At 41.1% G+C, this 19,660-nt stretch overlaps 1 protein-coding gene and 1 long non-coding RNA gene across 7 annotated transcripts in view; one reads left to right on the top strand and one right to left on the bottom strand.

Moving 5' to 3' along the window:
* Positions 1 to 12,457, top strand: part of RMND1 (required for meiotic nuclear division 1 homolog) — a 20,933-nt gene extending 8,476 nt beyond the window's left edge. For 5 of the 6 annotated variants that reach the window (XM_080585905.1, XM_080585906.1, XM_080585904.1 and 2 more), the window contains 9 exons: positions 1,728 to 1,803; positions 2,022 to 2,061; positions 5,551 to 5,651; positions 6,611 to 6,717; positions 8,801 to 8,865; positions 9,766 to 9,842; positions 11,022 to 11,142; positions 11,912 to 12,028; positions 12,282 to 12,457. In XM_080585905.1, the coding sequence (XP_080442031.1) occupies positions 1,728 to 1,803; positions 2,022 to 2,061; positions 5,551 to 5,651; positions 6,611 to 6,717; positions 8,801 to 8,865; positions 9,766 to 9,842; positions 11,022 to 11,142; positions 11,912 to 12,028; positions 12,282 to 12,314 (737 nt within the window). In that variant the 3' untranslated portion in view covers positions 12,315 to 12,457. Of the gene's footprint in view, positions 1 to 1,727; positions 1,804 to 2,021; positions 2,062 to 5,550; positions 5,652 to 6,610; positions 6,718 to 8,800; positions 8,866 to 9,765; positions 9,843 to 10,987; positions 11,146 to 11,911; positions 12,029 to 12,281 lie in introns of those variants that run through there. The other variant, XM_080585907.1, reaches the window with a different exon arrangement.
* The window catches only part of LOC308192376, a 23,206-nt gene extending 3,546 nt beyond the window's left edge, over positions 1 to 19,660 (bottom strand). Inside the window, exon 1 of the long non-coding RNA XR_013948758.1 lies at positions 19,612 to 19,660. This is a non-coding gene — a long non-coding RNA (uncharacterized lncRNA). The remainder of the gene's footprint in view (positions 1 to 19,611) is intronic.

Raw genomic sequence — 19,660 nt, 5'->3', positions numbered from 1 at the left:
TTTATTCCTGGTGTGTTTTTGACTCCTTACAATAGATACTCTGCCAGAAGTTTGAAGGAATTAATGAAAGGATGTTTGATTGTGCCAGCAGATGTGACGTTTTGTGGTGGTTGACACGTGGATGTAGCAGTGCTCAGTCACCAAGCTGAATGTTACATCTTGCAAACTTGAGAAGTACTAGCACATAGAAATCTAAATTAGAAAACGTTGTGTGGATTTGTTGTTTTGTAGTGTTCTGCTTAATTTTATTCTTTTTTGACCCCTTTAAAAACATTTTAGAGGGACTATTTATATAGGGACTATTTATAAAGGACCAAATTCACGTTCAGTGTATATGTTTTAGCTGGAGGGGATTGATAAAGTAAGAGTGATATTTGAAAAGGCAAATGAGAAAATGCAGACAAATGTTTCTTCTGTGGTGAACTCCCACTTCACACCCAAAGCTTGCTCCAGTGATTCATCGAGTCATATGTTTCTGAATTGGAATAGCAAGTGAAAGAGAGATCTTTGAAGAGTTCATACAGACCAACTAACTGCATGGTCTCGAGTTGTGTGTTAGCAAAAGTATGGCCCATATTCAGTCACCTCTTCCTGCCTGCTTAGGCTACGTGCCCTCTGTGACTTCAGCAGTAAAGCAAATGTTGGAGTTCATACCCAGACCTAAACTGGTGCACTGGTGATTGCTTTGTGATATTTATGCAAAGGGGTTGAGCTTTTTAATGCTTAGGTGTTAGGCCTTGCAAATTTCTCTTTGCGGAGTCTCAGCTCACAGTAGAGGTGGGAGGTTTTGCTGGTCTGGCTACCAATGGTAAAATGAGTCACGCTGGAAAGTGAACTTTCCTTGGCATAACCACAGCTGGGCTTCTAAAGCTACGCCTACGTTGGCAGAGCAGTACAGGGGAGCAGCTACAGGGGAAGGGCAGGGGAGTGGAACTGTTTTGAGCACCCAGGACCCACACTGAGCAAACTTTGGGGCCTTCTGCTTGCACCAGCTGGTGTAAGAGCCTGGTCCTATATAATGAATGTCCATTAGCATGGTTGGAGTACTTTAAGTGCAGTGCTGGAGCTCATCTTCCAGTTTAATTTCATGCAAAAGAAATCCAGTTTGTGCACCCTGACACTTCTGCAGTGCAAATCCAAAGTGTGGTGAACGAGGGTGACTGGAAGATTTATTTCAAAAGCATGCTTCAGATCCAAAGGAAAACATGGATGTTCCCTCTGCTGCCTTGGGGGTATGCTCTTTCAGGTTTCTGACTAACAAAGCAAAGTCAGCAAGATTAGTCCCTCGCTGTATAGAAAAGGGAGATTTTGGTCTTCCGGGCAAGCAGAACTTGAGCAGTAATTGCTCTGCAACTGTGGGCTAACTTCCATAATTCACTTGTGTTCATGTCCACTTTTGCCTTCTATATTCTGTTCCTGGTTAATTTACTATGCCCTGCATGGGTTTTGTCTAAGTCTTTTGTTCTTTAGAACTGTTACATTTCATTAACTACAGTTTATAGTGAAGTTTAACATAGCATCTGAGTCTGTCTAGCATGCAACACTTTAGAAAAGCTGCTTAGTTTTATATTGTCACACTTCAATCAGAAAAATAAAATATGAGACTGACATTGAAAGTGTTAGCATGCAACTGTTGAGCTGGAATCATATGCTTGTAGCTGTCATGATTAGAAGTGTAATTAATTCTTCCTTTTGAACTTTTATTTTGCTTATTTGTTTCCAACTAGATGCTGCAAATGTTTTGGTGATTGGTACTGAGAAATCTGCAAAAGATGATGATGCTGGCATGATTTTTTTCTTCAGGTAAGTTAAAAACTATGCCTGAAACATTATTTTATTAATAGCAATCAACAATATAGCTATCAGCAATAGCAAACTGTGAAAGTGCAGCTTACTAGATCATTGCATGTAGCTCAATCAGAATGATTCAAAAAAAAATTGATAATACACTTGATCATACAAAATTGATCATATACTTAAAACAGTGCAATTACACCTCAGTTTTTTCCTTGAATTCACAGGGAAGGGGCTGTTGTGTTTTGGAATGTGGAAGAGAAAAGTGTAAGTAAAGCACAACTGTTTGCTAAAGCTTCATAGTGAGATGTCTTGTTAGTCCCACAAAGCCCAGCACGCTTTGGTTTTGAGAGTTCACATCTCTCCAGAAAGGAAGAGGACTGATTCTTCTCCTAAGGAGTGTAGCTGCCCTCAAGTGTGTGGCTCGCTGCTGTATCACCTTTGAAACTTGTCTTTCTGCACAAAATAAGCAAATAGATGTGTAGCATACAAAGGGGATGAAATTTTCTACTGAAGGCCAAAAATCTGAAACCTTAATCCTGTGAGACTGACAAAAAGAAAATTCTTGCAGCTTTATGTACTGAAGATCAGAAAAATCAACACATGAATGGTTGTTTAACAGGAGTTAATGTAACAGGAAATAAATCAGCAGAAAAGGATCATTTTAGTGCTATTTAAGTCAGATCTTAAAACTGCAAGACTTACTATCCAAAGCTTACATTTGGTTAACTTGAAATATGCCAGATTTGTAAACAATTGTTTTTCCTTCTTTTGTGTGTGTTTCTAACAGCAGTTTTCCTAAAGGAAAGCTTTTATAGGATGGTATAATTGTTAAAATATATTGATATCGAAATAACGTGCATATCCCTTGTGATAAATCAGTGCTCTTTGCTGACCAGGAGGGGAATGCTCCAGACATACTTATTTTTATGAATATATTTATAGTCTCTTTTAAAATATTTTATATCTATGCATTTTGTTTACTGTGGTTAAATAAAGCTGAGTGCTAGATACATAAAGAAAAGGCATTGATCTTATCTGTAGGCAGGGTCTGTGAAAGTAGTTGGCATACTGAACACGATACTGAGATGCACAGACATTCATAGAAGGATGTTAATTAAGGTAAATGAAAATACAGAGCTGTTGTTTCCAGATGTGAACAACTTCTGGATTCGAGTTTGCTTTTTCCATTTCAGACCTGAAATGTGCCCGATTTCCTGCCTGTTTGGGGGAGTTTCAGTACATCAGCAGGCCTACAAAAAGATACTAGCTTTCCCTTCAAACCCTGCCTGTAGCACATTTAGGAAGCAGTGGCTGTAACTATGCTACTGAGTCACAGGTATTTCTGAAGACTAGCTGACTAACTCCTGTTGATAGTTATGAATTGGGCACCTCTGCCCTCTGGGGTACTCTGAAAAATGTCATTTTCTTGTACATTTTTACATGCTTAAGTACGTTTGAAAACTTGACACCACGTTCTTTTTGTCAGTAGAAGTAACTTTAGTTGGTCCTCTGTTGGCCTGATTTATAAAAGAGGAAAACTGCCTTTTTCTGCTTTTTGAAATCATAGTCAAAGTTTTAACTTTCAAACAACTTGCTCAAACAGGGTATTTTTTATGCATAAGTTTTAATGAACCAAAACAATACGAAGACCTGGTCTGTAGAACTGAAACTGAAAGTAATTCAGTAAAACAGTGTGTAGAGACAATGTGAACAGACAAAACTGCTCTTTAAAGGTACTCCAGAATGATAGTTGTGGGAGGAAAAACTATTTTAAACAAACGGACACTTAACAGAACAAATTATAACTACAGGCTGATCGTAAATAGGACTTAAAGATGTAAAATACTGTTCTCAAGTACCTGTGCAGCAAGGTAGTGCACTAGTTTCACCAGAAGTAGTAAGGGCAAAAAGCCAAACTAGGTGGAGTTCATGTGTGTCGTTAAAAGGAAACTGCGAAGCGATTGTCTCAAATAGGAAGGGTCTGCATTGAGTGAATCCAGAACACCTCTTCTCATTAAATGTACTCTATCACAGGTAGTCCCTTCTGTAAAATTAGGCTGGGCCTAGAATAAACTCACATCAGTCAATGGAAACTAACGTATTACTTTAAAAGAAAGCTGCCACTAAAACATAATTTCCTATTATTCAGAGCAATGGAAGAACTTTGGAAATATGCGTAATACAAGACACATGAATTCTGCAGAATCCGTTATGGTCTGTAAAGCTTTGTTAAATCTTACTCTCTGCTGGTGCTGGGAAGCCTGACCTGGTTGTAGCTCTGGAGGAGACTATTAATGTATTAACAGCATAACTATTACTATATTGATATAGGCTCCACAATGCCAGCTAGGCTGCCTGGATCCGAGTGAGTGCACTCTTGAAATCTGGCATGCTATGTTACAGATTGGCTCTTGGCTCTGGCGTTGTTTCAGCAGGATTTGCATTGCTGAATTGTCCCTCGAAGCTGTGTATCTAAGCTGACTGGCCTAACAGCATATACTTCCTCACTGGAGGGGAAAATATATATTTTTTTTTCATATCCTTGTTTACCATAATATCGGGAATATATGGCAGGCATTAGACATGCTAGTATTACATTCAGGGGTACAAAACAAGCAGTTGCATATGTAAGAGTATTTCTGTCTGTTTTTTAGTGAAAAATGTGGTCGTGCCTTAGATAGGATCACTGAAATTCTTGGAAGTAATGAAGAAAACAAGTACTGCAAAGAAAAGTGTTTCTTGCAGGTGATCCAACAGATTTTCAAAGTACTTAACCTGGAGGAAATGCTTCAGGGACAATTTATTGACATACAGTATGCACTGAAAGATTAACTATTCTACATTGTTTTGAAGAGATTATTTTAAGTATCACTAAGTAGAAAATACTTCTTTAAAGAACTTAGGCACCAAAAGTATATTGTGGGGTTTTTTTTAGTAGCTGCTGTGTAGTTAGATGCTTTTTTGATACCTGTATGTGCATGCTATAGATGAGGGTTTTTTCAGTTCAGAATTTGTTTCTAATTGCATAACAATTTATATGATAGGAGGCTTTAACGCATAGAAAAGAACAAGAGTGAGAGATCCTAAGTTAAAGGAAAAGAGCTTTGTGAGAGAGCAGAGCCCATTATTCCTGCATCAGGTTTTAGTGTGTTTGGGAATAAAATGACAATGAGATTACTCCTCCAAGTGGAACTGCGCATTCAACTGCTTACAGGGCTGACTGTAGGCAGCTGAAACTATTTTTCTTTTTTTATTTCTCTAGTGAAAGGACTTCTGTAACATGACGTGACCTCTGGTAGTTGAAACAAAACTACTAATTTTAGCAAACTAGTAATTTTGGCAGAAGCAGCCACCTGATGTTTTTATCCTAAAGATTCATTCCCATACTCAGACGTGCTGAAGTTTTGTACAGCTCATTGTTGTAATACTGAATATTTCTGCATTGTCTTTACTGCTGCTCTGGTTAATCCCTACCTTGTTTTATAAATGTAGATATTAAATGACATTTTAGCCTTAATAGATCCTTTGCAGTTGTTCACAGCCACAAAATTCATCCACGTGGCTTCAGAAATAAACTGCTAATAGTTGCTTCATTTGAATACAAAAAATTACTAGCACACCTATTCATTTTTATTTAAATAACTTTAATAAGCATGGAAGTTGCCTTCATCAGCCTATTACATGCTAGCTCTTTGTAGAGTGATAATATACTACAGTAGTAACTGCTCCTGTGTCCAACTGTCTTTTTCTTAGATGAAGAATATAATGCGAGTGCTAGAACAGCATGAAATTCAGCCATATGAAGTTGCACTAGTCCATTGGGAGAATGAAGAGATGAACTATAGAATAGGAGAGTAAGTATCTTCAGGCACTCCTATTTATATAAAAGCTAACAGGCATTTACAACAAATTCACATGAAAGTAACTAGTAGAAATACACCTTTTTTATTCTTGTTTCAAATGAGTAAAAATAGGGAAAGGAGAAAACAGTACATCTAAATTCACAAATTTTGTTGAACTGCTAAACTTTCAAGTAATGGCCTTTAGGACTTGATTATACACTAAATTTTGTAAATCAAGAAGGTCTGTGTCTACACAACCGAACGTGCCAAACAACAGAACAATCCTAAACAGAACCTGTGTACCTCACAGGAAAAATAAATACACATTGTTGAGCCGACTCTGATTTAAAGAAGGCACAGTACTTCTCTGCGTAAGCTTTCTTCAGTGCCCTCTAGGTTCATATACAAAGAGGCATTCTGCGCGTACTTTGCTTCCTAGGAAAGGTATAACTTGAATACTATGGGAGGATGTATCTGGCAAGCTGTCTTGCCTTGTTAAATACTTTTTTCATCATGCGGAGCAAATTATCCCTACGGAAATACTTTTCAATGTAAATGATTGTGTAATTTACCTGTAATTTTTCTAACAGCGCCAAAAAAACTGTGCTCCTAAACAGGACACTGTAACAACATAAGCTGAACCATATCAGGTCAGCTTATTTAAGGTAACCTGGTAAGAGGCCAAGGGGTCTTTTTTTTTTTTTTTTCCTGGCCACTTGAAAACTGTGGACTATCCAGATGTGGTGTTTGTGATTCCTGACATAGTCATAGACTGAAGAACTAATTTTCAGTGATTTGTTTGGTTATTGTTGGTTTGAGCATAAGTAAAATGCAAGGATGGGGGTGATAGCCATGTAGATACATCATGATTTATATAAAACAACCAACCTTACTTGCATTGTTGATTATTCTTTAAGTGTTCCTTTTCTGGTGGCTTAGTCAATGAAGATGCTTCAATCCTGTTTTAACAGAGGGCAGTCAAAGCTTCATAAGGGAGAAATCTTGTTAAATTCTGAGTTGGATATTGATGAAGTTGTTCTGCAGAAATTTGCCTTTTCAAATGCCCTTTGTCTTTCCGGTAAGTTAATACTGTTTGTAGTATCCACCTGTGGTACAGATTTTGTGAAATATCATTGTAAGTGAGACTTGGACAGTGAGAGGTTGAAGACTTAGAGTCTGGTTTGGTGAACTGTGTAAAGATTGTGCTTCAGTGGGAGGATTAGTTTTCAAAGCTTTCGCTTTGTTTTCCATAAATTGGAATTACTTCGCTCACTGTAAATCTTCTTAAGGATGAGCAAAGCAAATTAAGAAATGTACTTTGCAAAAGACAGATGTTCCACTGGGCATACTGTTGCCCATCTTTGAGATTATTCTAGGATAGTAACAAGTGTAGAGTCTGGAATTAGAAAGCTGTCAGTAATCTTAGGTCATTGATCCTGAAATCATTACCAGAAAAAAATAGATACCAGCTAAAGCAGGTAGTAATGTAAAGAAGTGATTCTTGGCGTGGGAAGCATTCCAGTATCAAGTGCATGGACTGGAGTCCCAGATAATGGTTTGATTAGGCTGATCAGCTACGGCTGTGCTACAGGTGGTACTTCCATCAGGAGGCACTGCAAAGAAGTCAGGCTCAGCAGCGATGCTGCTGCTTCAGACCTAGAATGAGGTAGGAAGTGGGGATAGAAGCTAGCGGCAATAAGGCTATCCTCAAAAAGGCCTTTAAGGAAGAAAATCGTACTACCTCTACTGCTTTTAGGGTGAATGACAAAATTCATGTAGTATGTGAGAAAGAACACCTTTAAACAGATATCAAAAACCAGAATGCGTGTTTTTGAAGTGATCCACCACTTGACCAAGGCACACAGCATAACTAAATGGTTTTTGGCTGTTGAAGAAAGAGCTATTGAAATATTGAGGGAAAAAAGCCTCTAGTTCTCTATAGTTTTGCTATTCATAAAACCACTGCATGGAAGAGTGCTGCCACATACAACTGAGCAAGGGATTTATTCCCAAGAGATAATTGGTACCAATTTACATTAGTGCTAGACATGTACACCATAAGGGAAGACAGTGCAATGTTCATTGATAATAGAGGATGCAAGTGTAGTCCAAGTCAAATGTACAACACAGCAGAAACCAACCTCTGTCAAATAATCAGCAGTAGCTGAAATGCCTATTGGCCTCTTTTCAAGGGCTAAATTAAATGCCATTTAACTCACTGACTTGGATTAGGCTTCTGTACTCAAAAAAGACCATGAAAGATGCTCAGCATTGAGTTTACTGTGTGTCCTGACTAAGTGGTGCGAACGATTACTACCAAAAAGCATTCATTTTAAGAAATAAACCTTATCTGTTTAATTTTTCTGAGTGAACAGGGTTAATTTTTGAAACTGATCTGTCCTTATTACTTCATTCTTGCCTGGGAATCTGAGGATAAAAGAACAAAGAGCCTGAGTTATATCGTTTCCCTGTAGAAATCATCCTTTAAGGCTCAAGCTGAGACAGAGTAGAACTTGTGTTGGCATTGCCTGTGCTGAACAACTTCCACTAAAGATAAATTATCTTTTCAGTGAATGATATATTCACCAAAACAAAATGTAAGATTGCCTAAGCTTGAATTTAGCTTCAACAAATACAGGTGATGGTGTGTCTATACAAGCTAATTCTCCGTGGTTTGAGCATGCTGCATCAAGTATTGGACAAATTGGAAGTTAAAAGTTCTACACAATGCTGTAGAAATGTGTAGAAAAAGTGGAGACTCAAGGGGCACCAGATGAAGTCAGCCTGATTCCTGCAAGGCTAATTATCTCCAGCATGCCTCCTTGGAATGCACTTTGCAAAGGCTTCGTACGCAGCACATAGCACTCAAACACACCTTGTTGAGCTGAAGCAAAAGTTCTCCAGGATCTGAACCAGTCCATTGGAGAGTAGAGCTGAGCTCGAGGTGGTTCTGCTTGCAGAGCTGTCAATACAAACCCAAATTTGTCTGTAGATGTATGAACATGTATCGTATAATACCAATGGTATATCGTACATGTTGATACAAACCTATCTGTAGCATCCCAAAACAGTGTGTCGGTAGATGTAAATTAAGATCATTTGAAAGCATATATATATACCTACGTCTCACAGTGTTCCACTTTGTCACCTCTGTGTTGCAGTAAAACTGGCTATCTGGGAATCATTATTGGACAATTTTGTGGAATCAATCCAGTCAATTCCTGAGGTGAGGTCTTGTTTGTACCTTTCCCCTCCTCTTTTCCTGTGCTATGTTAAAGACCAGATATAGCTGTGGATATAGGAAAAAGCAACCGCATGCTTAATACATTTGATGGCAAAGCCATCAACACACAAGCTCAGAAAACCTGCAAAGGGGTGGGACAAGAAACGAGCAGTCTTTAAAAGGCTGGGGGGCGAGGGTGGGAGTGTGCATTGGAATAACGTTTCCCATGTTGTGCCACCGTCACCTGCTGCTGTGGGACATGCATGCGTAACAGGACAAGCAGCATTTAAAAACCTGGCCAAATGGTGTGTGTTGCACCTTTGGCCTCAGAGTAGTCTGCTGTAACCTGAATGTAATGAAGAGTTCAAGTGAGTTACTTAGACTAGTGTTTCCACAAGGCTTAATTAAAATACAAAGTCCATATCGTGTTGCATTTAAAAATTAGATTCATAGGCTTCAAAAGACAAATCCTCCTTTATTTTTAATAAAAGAAATAACTGGAAATACATTGTTTGTTTTAAGTGAGGAAGAACCCTATAGAAAGGACAAATAAGTAGCAAGGTAAAAGAACACTGTCATGACTTAAAAATAGCAATAGTAGTAAGAGAGGACAAATGATCTCTTGTTTGGGAAACCATTCATAGAAAACGTTCCAGGATCCTGTATTGATACTGACAGCCTACTTGGTTGCTTGCTGAAAACCCAGAAGACCAGTTGAATGGTGATACTCTTATCAACCTAGATAAGCAAGGCACCATTCAAACAAAACTTAAGTGTTGTAACAAGTATGATATGCATTCAGATTTTAGCTCATACGAACTTCAGGCTGTATGAGAACGTGAGACTTCTTAAGGTACAGTACATGCTATTTGATCAAGCGGTGAAAAACCTGTTACTTTGCAGATACTAAAATCAGGAAGAAAGGTGAAACTGTCTCATGCAGATGTGATGCAGAAAATTGGAGAACTCTTTGCATTAAGGTAACATTTTTTTGTTACACCAAAGACACTGTATTACACGGAACTTAAAAATCACCTTGTGTGTGGTACAAAGACTGGGATATACTTGAAGCTTTGGAGTAGTTCACAGTCTGGCATGAGCCCTGTTGGTGGGATTCCCTCAGCCGCCTTCTGGCTTGAGGCAGTGTTTGTGCTGTCATGGTCAGAGGACTGTGCTTCCCACTGCCTCACCACTCTCACTGTGGTATCTCAACTATAAGCAGGCATTAGGCAGCACATTGTAAATGGCCAAATTCCACACCCTTTTCCTTTTCTAGGTACAGCAATGCATGTTTCATAACCTGCAATTATAACAGAGAGTACAGTATGCAAAAGGATACAAGGAGGAAGCATGGGGGTTAAGTAGAGCCATTAACTATGGTCTACAGTTAAAGTTTTTCAGGGATTTGGCCTCTTCTACAAGTTATGTTCTTTCCCTAGATTCACTCAGAAACCACTGCTACATTGCAAGGATTTAATGTTTGTTTTTTTTTTCCTTCTCAAGTGTAACTTGGCCATTAGGAATACACAATATTATGCACTTTAAAAAAGTGAAGAAAGAGGTAAATGAAGAAATCAATTCCTATCTTAAACAGTAGATTTTATCATCCTACTTGGAGGACCCTTCTGTAATGCACAATGATGGTATAAAAGTCCAAAGATTTATGTGAGCAGTAGGCTGAGGGCAGGAGATCATAGCTCCTTGCCTTTATAGAGCTGAGCCAGGAGCCTGGTTCTGAGCTATGCTCACATACCCAGCGTGCGGTGTCATTCACGCTTCAGAGCTCTGGAATAGAAACAAGCTGTTACAGACCTCCCCAGTAACTTTAATTCACATACTTAGCTTCAGTGAGCTACTAGCATAGTGAAGGACTACCTCCTCAGTTTGTCACCTTCTTTAACTTCTGGTCGAGGAATGTTGCCATAAGGCAAAAACACTGCAAAGACTGATGCATATTACAGTATTCTCAGAAAAGTTTCAGAGGATGTTACCAATTTTAAACAATAACTATGTTAATATTTTTATTATGAAAGGAGAGGTTTTCATATTTTATTTAACAAGAAAAGCTTTCCATAATTTTTCTTCTAACCACTATGTAAATATTTACTCCTATATGCACCCAAAGAACTTTGAAATACTGCAGTAACCATTCTTTTTAGACACCGCATAAATCTGAGTTCTGACCTGCTAATAACACCTGACTTCTACTGGGATAGAGAAAAACTGGAAGAGCTTTATGACAAAACTTGCCAGTTTCTCAACATTAATCGCAGAGTCAAGGTAGGTGTCTTATTGTTGCAAGAATACCCAAATCAGCCGTCTTTGGCTTAGCAGAGCTACAGACTGCTTCATAAGTGTCTGTTTTAACTGTAGAAGGTGAATAAAGCACAGTAGGATCCTATACACTCTTCCCTTTTCTGTGTGTTTGTAACCCACTCGCATCTTTTACCTAGTTTAGGTCAATGACCTTGTTTCAACCATCTAGACCTAAATGAATGGATTGATTGCTTATTCCCAAGCCACTAAATTAGGCTTTAAATAGTTATAAGAGGAGGAGCTTTAATTCTTGTTCTGAAACTTGTGCAAGAAAAGTTTTAAAAAAATGAGATGTGAAGCAGTCTTCTTACTGATATGATGATCCAGGTGAGCTCAGTGCAGGGCAACATAATGCTTACTGCTCAACCAGAGTAAGAAGCATGTGAAACTTTTCCAGTGGTACAGCAACCTTCAATATTGACTTAGTTACCTTTGAGGCATTCCCATAAGCTGCGTCATCGTCGCTTGCATCTGTTTTCATGACAAGAAATCACCTAGTAGCTATTTAATACCTGCAGATGCCTATCTAAAACCCATTGAAATAAGTTATTTATATGAACACTCCCCTTGCTTGTGCATGCTGCCTTATGGACTTCCCCTTCAGTTCTTTTGCAGAAGCATTAACACCTTTCTGCAGTTACATTCAGTAAGCCCCGCTGTGGATTGTGTTTCTTTAGCTATGTCATACAATTTGTGGAATCCAGCTTTGCCACATGCTTGGGATCTGTTTCAGGTAATGAATGAAAAGCTTCAGCACTGCATGGAGTTGACAGACCTAATGCGAAATCACCTGAATGAAAAACATGCTCTGCGCCTTGAGTGGATGATAGTAATACTCATCACCATAGAGGTTGGCTCCTTTTCCCCACTATTACACTGAATAATTCAGTAAAAAGTGCAATTTATATACTTCATAATTTGAAAATCAACATTACCTTATTTGTGTAATGTACTGTACGATGGAATTAGTCTTTAGTTCTTTGCAAGTAACTTTAGAGTTGCAGCTATAGTTATTTTCCAGATTATCTGGCTTACAGTGTAAGCTGTTGTTTTAAAGATTAATATGTGTTATTTGATTTAATAATGTGTTTGTTATTCCACAGGTTTTGTTTGAACTTGCAAGGGTAGTTTTCTGACCACAGACGAAACTCTGGAAGAAAACTGACGAACCAATAGAGACCATGTGGGCAAGAAAATGCTTCTAGAAAATAGTGGAGTTGTCCCTCTTGATAAATATGTACATATTCTGCTGAAATAAAAAACAAATCTGTGAACATTATCCCCAACTGCTGTAATAGTGGTGTTAAAGAAGTCTTAATCTGTGGATGTGCTCAGGTAAAGCTGACATACAAATGATACGCTCTCGTGGTTAGGCTGGATGCAGGGAGCTAGCATTTTGCTCCGTACTGAACAGGGACAGAAGGATGGATCACTTCGGTGCTGACCTTATTAATTTGCTGAGCTACCTGGCATGACTTTAATACGTCTGGCAGGTTGGGGTGGTTTGGGTTTCTTTAATGATATTATGTTCTTTCCCTGTCACTACAAGGTATTTGTACAGTTGCATGCACATACAGTTTAGGAACTAGTTGAACTTTATCTGAGGTCACAGGAAGCTGTAGCAGAACAAGAAACTAAAGCTCACAAAGTTTCGCTGTAACATAAGGGGGATAGCACAGTTATCTGATTATTAACAGTACAGATTACAATGAATTAGTGTAGGTTAAAGTGTCTTAATTTTACTCTAAGTAAATGTTTCAATGGTTTTTAATCTCTTCCTAGAGTGCTCTAGATTACCATCTCCACAACACTGTCACTTGTACTTGTGAGAATGAGGTTTGGGTTTTTTCAGCATTCAACTCCTTTCTACGTGAATTTTCAGGAACTTCTATGCAACCGCTAGTAGTCACCTTTTCCCAAGATCAGGTTAGTCCACTGGACTTGCTTCAGTGTCAGTTGAAATATAACGTCTCAGTAACATAACCTAGGAATTCTGAAAAGCCCATGAAGCATCATTACCAAGCTGTGATGGCTAGATTCAGGCTAGAAGTGAGATTACATTTGCAAGAGCTTACGTGCTAGTTCTCTGTTCACCTGAAAACAGTCTGAGTATGGCATTAGACTACTTCTGAATACATCAGGCATGTACATGGGGAAGAGAATAGAACTGGGCAGAGCTAGGAAAAACATCCAACTATAAAACCATCATCTTGCCACAGATTGCTACCAGCGGCTGGGGGGGACATTGTAAGCAGCAGCAGCTCCTCTTAAAGGGTAGCCTTTTCTCCTCAGAGAATCAAAACCTGGAGATCAACAAGCAGTTCTCTGAGCTGCTGAGGCTGTCTCAGCTGTCAGCCCCATTCACAGAAGCGAACCAGTCAGCAGAAGAGCTTGGTGACAAAGTTTACTATTAACTGCGGAACAGTTCCTCAGCACTGAAATAGTACATTAGATCCATGAAGAGGTGCTGGGTACATTTTTCTACATAATTATAGTAGGAGGATTAGGTTAAATTTTAATTGTCACTCTTGCAGCAAACGTTTTTTCATTCCTTTATCAAAACAGGCTTTTTCACCCCCACTTTGAATACAATAAGTAAGCCTGAGAAGGTAAGTTCCCATTCATCTCACACACTTCATGGTTTTGGTACTTCAACTAAACTGCTAAAATGTAAATTGGCAGGCAAAATGCACCTATCAAACACACAGACTGAGTTATCAAGCCAAACGCACTGAAACAACAGGAACACGGTTACTTTTGCAACTTTAAATCAGTTTCTGTCTGCATAGATGACTACAGCTGTGAAATGCCTCGTTCTGTACGGCCCCGGACCCCCTTTACTGGGTGGAATGGCTGTTCAGTGTGCTGCTTCAGTTAAGCCCTAACTGTACCTTAAACTTCGTAGCCATCTTTTTCAAAATGTACCTGTTGGCAGCTGCAAATCTGAGGGTTTTTTTATTGGTGAACTATACAGCCTCTGACAGAACAGCCTCACTGTGTTACAGGCAGAGACCCAAGACCAAGCCAGGCAGTTGAATGCACCAAGAACCTAAGGAGCTCTCAGAGCGCAACATACAGCAGAGCTACCCCCGATGGGCAAGACTTAGGACACTCCTCCTGCCGGCAACCTTTCATTCTGCTTCAAGCCAGACAGCCGACAGGGGCCCCGTGCAAGTTCACAGCACGACCTGACCAGCAGGGAGTTTATGGCACAGGCGAGATTAGAATCCAGTTCCAGAAGCAAACAAAGCCTGCCGTAACTGTGAGAACGTATCTGCCTTATCTGTCTCATCCACCACACGCCTTCATAGTTTAACTGTAGAGAGCCTTCTGCACTACCTCACTCAGCACCAAAATGGGTCTATTCTAGCCAGTGAGGGTCGAAGGGAAAAAAAAAGTGATGGAAATACAGTATATATGAGGAAAACCAGAGAGCAATCCTATTATAACTAAAATTCTTTAAATTGTATTTTTTTAATAAATTAACATAAATCAAATTAAGACCAAATGGCAAAAAAATGGTTCAGATGGAACCTCATTAGAGTATCGTTTATAAAGACCCCAACTGTACAGACAGCTTCTAACTGCTTTTTCCATCAGATGAGATAAAGGACAACTTGTAGAAAGTGTTTTTCTTTTAAGATCTGCTAGACGGAGTTGTCACGAGACTAGCTGGTTGTAAAACCACTAAGAGCACTAACAGTCAGGAGTCCTGATGTCCAGTCCAGTTTTTGCAGGGGAACCTCTCTCTACTGGCCAGGGTCAGTCCCTGTTTTGCCAGCAAACCAGCCCCGCATGTGAAAACATGTAAAAATGAAAGCATATAAAATGACACCTCCCTACGTCTCTGCAAAGATAACTTATATTCAGTCCAGCCAGCGCATAAGAGCTTGTGGATGACTTTCTTGCCAACTTCAAGCATCTGCCTGAAACAGAACTAATAAAATGCTGTGGAGATTCTCTTTCCTTCCCCATCCTAGCTTAATGGTAAGAACCACTACCAGTTCAGCTCAAACGGGAAAAAAAAAAAAACAGATACTGTGTCCACCTAAATGAGTTTATTTACTCATAGCTAAGTAACAAAGTCGCCTTCTAAAGCCAGCTGGGACAGAAAAGATAGAGACGCCTGCCCTAGGCAGTAATAATGGTTGTGGCAAACCTTTTTCCAATCTAAGACCCTTCACACCTGGATCCATTTAGAAATTGCAAAAAGGAACCGAGGTACCGCGTGTGCCAACCTACTTTTCTCAGCCACCCTCGGGACCAGAGACGAGTGCTGCGGGAGGTCCTGCCGGCCTCGGCGGGGCGGTGGGTCACCTCTGCCGGGAGTCTCATCCTTGTCTGCAGACGGGTAATGGCACCAGCCTGACAACGGTACAGATTTCGAGGTACTCGAACACAATAAAATATAGAGGGATGTAAAAAGCAAAAGGCACACCCTGAAACACTTTCTTCCAGTGGAGGGGTGGGGAAGAAAGCTTAACTGTCCTAGCTAAGGGGAACAGAAAGGGTCTTGAAAAGTACACAGCCCCAGCTGAGGAAATAATCTTAAGAGACTGTAATTCTGTACAGTCAGTGGGAAGGCAAAGATCTGTGCTAGCCTTAGACAACTTTTTTGCCACAGCTATACGCTCCACCAGGTAGCCCACTTCTGATCCCTCAGTGCCCACCCGTGACGCATTTCTTGGCATCACGCACATATTCTCTGCTACACATAAAACCAGGAGGATGAATCTCAGAAAACAAAGCAATTCCAACAGTTTGGGGTGCTCCACGGGTTTTGACAGAACAAGAACCGAACAGACCTAGACACACTCAGAAAGCAGAGCAAGCAAACCCCTCTCCTCACACCCACAGCACCCCCCTCCCTCCATTTCTGATTCTTTCAACCAAACCTAAACAAATTTAAGGAAAAAAATGTATCTTTTTGTTTTAAGTCTACTTCGAGTTGTGGAAGGCACCATGTTGACAGTATCACCTTTTCTCCCAGCTGGTGCTATATATGCCAGTCTTCAAGCTCCACGCAAGAAATGTGTTTTCCAGACAGGTAAAACAGGAGCACCAACCGATGGTAGCTGCCAATTCCTGTTGCACCCCCAAATACTTTTTAACACTCTGCCAACTGCACTTGAGTCAATGCTAGTATCGCGACCGTTCTCGACAGAAACCTCAACTGCATAGGCTTGAAAAATGCACTCCGTGCAGTTGCAGTTTCAGTCTTCCCTCCCCAGGGGAAACAAAATATGCAAGTACACATATTACTGTCGCTTTATAGTTGTGCTGCACTAAAAATGTCACTCCAGCCAAGAATGCACGGTCCCTTTTCAACTTTCCCAGTTAAAAGCAGGCAGGGCTGATGCACCAGGCCAGTCTGGGACGAAGGCAGAGGCAGCAGGAAGCGGGCTAATCTGCACGGCAGGAGCTGTGTCAGTTCGGTTACGCCAACAACTCCTGATGGAAATGGGACTCCTAACAAGAAATTTTTTCTACCTACAGTTAAACCATTTCCTCTGAGGACACACATTCTACAAGCAAAGGGATTTAGGATTTTTGTTCTGTTTGTTTTGCTGCTGTAAATTGCAGCTACTCAGTAGCCGACGATAAAGCTTTGCTCACTAGGTGTAAAAACAAGAAGTTTCCACATTCGTAACCAACATCAGGATACCAGAGCAGCCCTAACGTGAGGGCTTTTCCTGGGGACCACTTTTCCTTGCTCTGAAGATGAGCGAGGTTTGGACCGAGCGTGTGACAAATTCTAGCAGGGCTGATAGCCCTGGATGAAGAGACCAGCGACTATCAGATGAACAACGTTTATTCATCCAGCAAGAAGCTGCCGCAGCTGTCACGCTTCCCACCAAGCCTTGTCACCAAGATAAATCAGAAGCCAAAGCGTTAGAAGCGTCAGCTGTGCTAATAAAATGGATTTACAGTGTTGATATAAACTCACATTTTACTACAGATGTAACCATGTGGAAACAGTGCCCAGGACACGCACTGACGGGAAGCCCCCGACAGCTTTGGCGATTCCAGAAGCTGCCCTGGGGCAGCGGGTAAGGAGCTCTGCAGGAAGGAACGAGCAAATTGCTCAACGGAATAGGGACTCTACTCTCCTGCTTTCCAAAAACACTACGAAATGTGAAGACTCGCTGAAACCCCACTGATGTCAACAGAGCTGTTAAGGTTTTGACTAGAACAACAGAAATCTGCTCCCCCAAACCAACTTCAGCTGAACTCCGCCGGAGACACACTGACGGACTTGGGGCCACCTAACTCAAGTTCCTCCCACTGCTCTAGTGCATTTTTCCTCAGATTAGCAAACATCTTCATCGTCCTATTAGCACTTAAATCATCAGCAGGGTGCTCATTTACAATGCAAAATGTTACCCTACCAAAGTTCTGCCTTTAATCTGGGTTATGCGTAGATCAAAACAAAACCAAAGACACAGGGACTGATCCTATCATCAACAGCAACACAACTAAAAATGCTCTTGAGTGTGTAGCAATATTTGGAGCAGTTTGAACATTCCTTTCAAAAGCTCATAGAATTAGGAAATAAATCCTGAATAAGCACCTCGAGAAACTGGAGAAAATAGTCAATGTATAAAAACTGAGAGCACAATAATACCACTTAATGAGAAAAAGATACATTTTAAGTTATAATTTCAGCTGCATTGATTGCATGTTAAAAAAAATGCCATAAGAATTCAGATTGATTTTAGATTTAAAATTTTAGATCCACATCTTCAGCCAGGTGTGAACCATTGCAACAGGTGAACCGTTTGTGGCTCCCTGTGACACAGATGGCGCATCTCGGGTGCCAGTCGGCACTGAAGATGTAAAGTTAGGCAGCATTAAACTCAGCACAGAAATCTTTCTACCAATTCCAGCGGGCTCTGAATCTGACAGGATGCTTTTTAATTAAGAATGGCATTATTGCTGGATTAAGGTATTAGGTATTGCAGTCCAAACAAGGGGCTTTAAAGCTGAATTATGAGTTTTTACAAAAAACAATCACTAAGTTAATATTTTTCCAGTTTCAGAGAGAACACAGAGGAGAACCTCACATGAATTCTGACACAGAAGAACTCAAGGGCAACAAAGACAAGAAAAAACAGGACACAAAGCAAAATCAGATAGGTACCTGCCAGAAACAACATGATTTTCCCAAGTAGCCCACTCAAATTTAATTGAAAACTGTATCACTCTCACCACGTTCCCCCAGAATGAGACAGATCGGCCACCACTAAGCAACACAAGTTCAAACATCCACCTACTCTCTTTACTTTGTATTTAGTTTGCAGAGCTGAAATACAAGTGAAACGTAAGGGGATAAAATCTGCCAAGTAGACTAAAAGCCTTCCAGTCTGCTGGTGAAATACTTCTACGCAAACTTTTACCATGCCCTCAGCACAACAGAACCGTGAGCGCTGTTAAAAGCGTGCCGCCTGTAGTTCAGCACAGATATCTGGGGGGGGTTCCGAGGATACAGTGCTGCTCGGCTTCTTTCTTCCAAATATTACAACAGCAGCAAACACACCATTGGTTTTGCACTCCAAGAAAACTGGGGGTTTTTGTTTAAGGACTTAGCTGGTTAGTTTTTGGGTGCTGCTTAACAAGGATAAATAAATAAATATTGATGAGCTATCTGCTGCAAACAGACTCAAGCTGTATCTACAAGACTTCCACCAGCTTCAGCGGCAGACAGCAGAGTCAGGCTCGCGTAAAGCTCTCCCAGTCCTTGCTCAGTTTAGATCCTGTGAAAATAACAATAGCCTCAGATGACTGCAGTCGCCTGCTGATTTACAGACCAGACGAGATACAGGACTCCTCCGCCCGTTCTCAGCACGGTTGCAGCCAGGACACTAAACTGGAAGGGTTTGGGCTTTGGTTTGTGCGTCCCATCCTGTCCCTCTTGCGGGACACCTGATGCATTGACTGCGGAGATACCAGCCCAGCTCCAGCTAGCGCCCTGCAAGCTCGGTCAGAGAAGTGCCTTGAACGAGCTGGCTTAATTCAAGAACTTGCTAAGCAGCTTTAAATAAATAAATAAAACGTGACAATGACCCAGACCGATTCGGACGGCTGGCACTGCAGCGGATACCATTCCTACTTCAGGAAACTATACTTCACGATAGCAGGAGCGGGTCCAGGGGCACGGAGCAACACTCCCGCTGCTGGCTGAACGCCCCCCGCCGTGCCTCTCACCGCCACCCGCCAAGTGCCTCCGTCGGAGCCGCGTCCGGCAGCGAGGCGCAGGAGGGAACCCTTCAGCCTCCCCGTCCCGGGGGGCTCCCGGCAGGCGCTGGCCGCGCACCGTCGACGGAGCGAGGCCCCGCCGCGCTCCCTCCCTCCCTCCCTCCCTCCCTCCCCGTGCAAGCCCCGGGCGCGCCCCCCACCGGCGCTGCGAGCCCCGGTGAGGCGGCGGGGACGCACCTGCGGCCGCCACTCGAACCGGGGAGGGAGCGCGGCCTCCTCCTCCTCG

Source organism: Anser brachyrhynchus (assembly GCF_964034855.1).
Source record: "Anser brachyrhynchus genome assembly, chromosome: 3".
Classification (NCBI taxonomy): Eukaryota; Metazoa; Chordata; class Aves; order Anseriformes; family Anatidae; genus Anser; species Anser brachyrhynchus.
The sequence above is the reverse complement of the archived record's forward strand: the minus strand, read 5'-3'. Positions and strand labels throughout refer to the sequence as shown.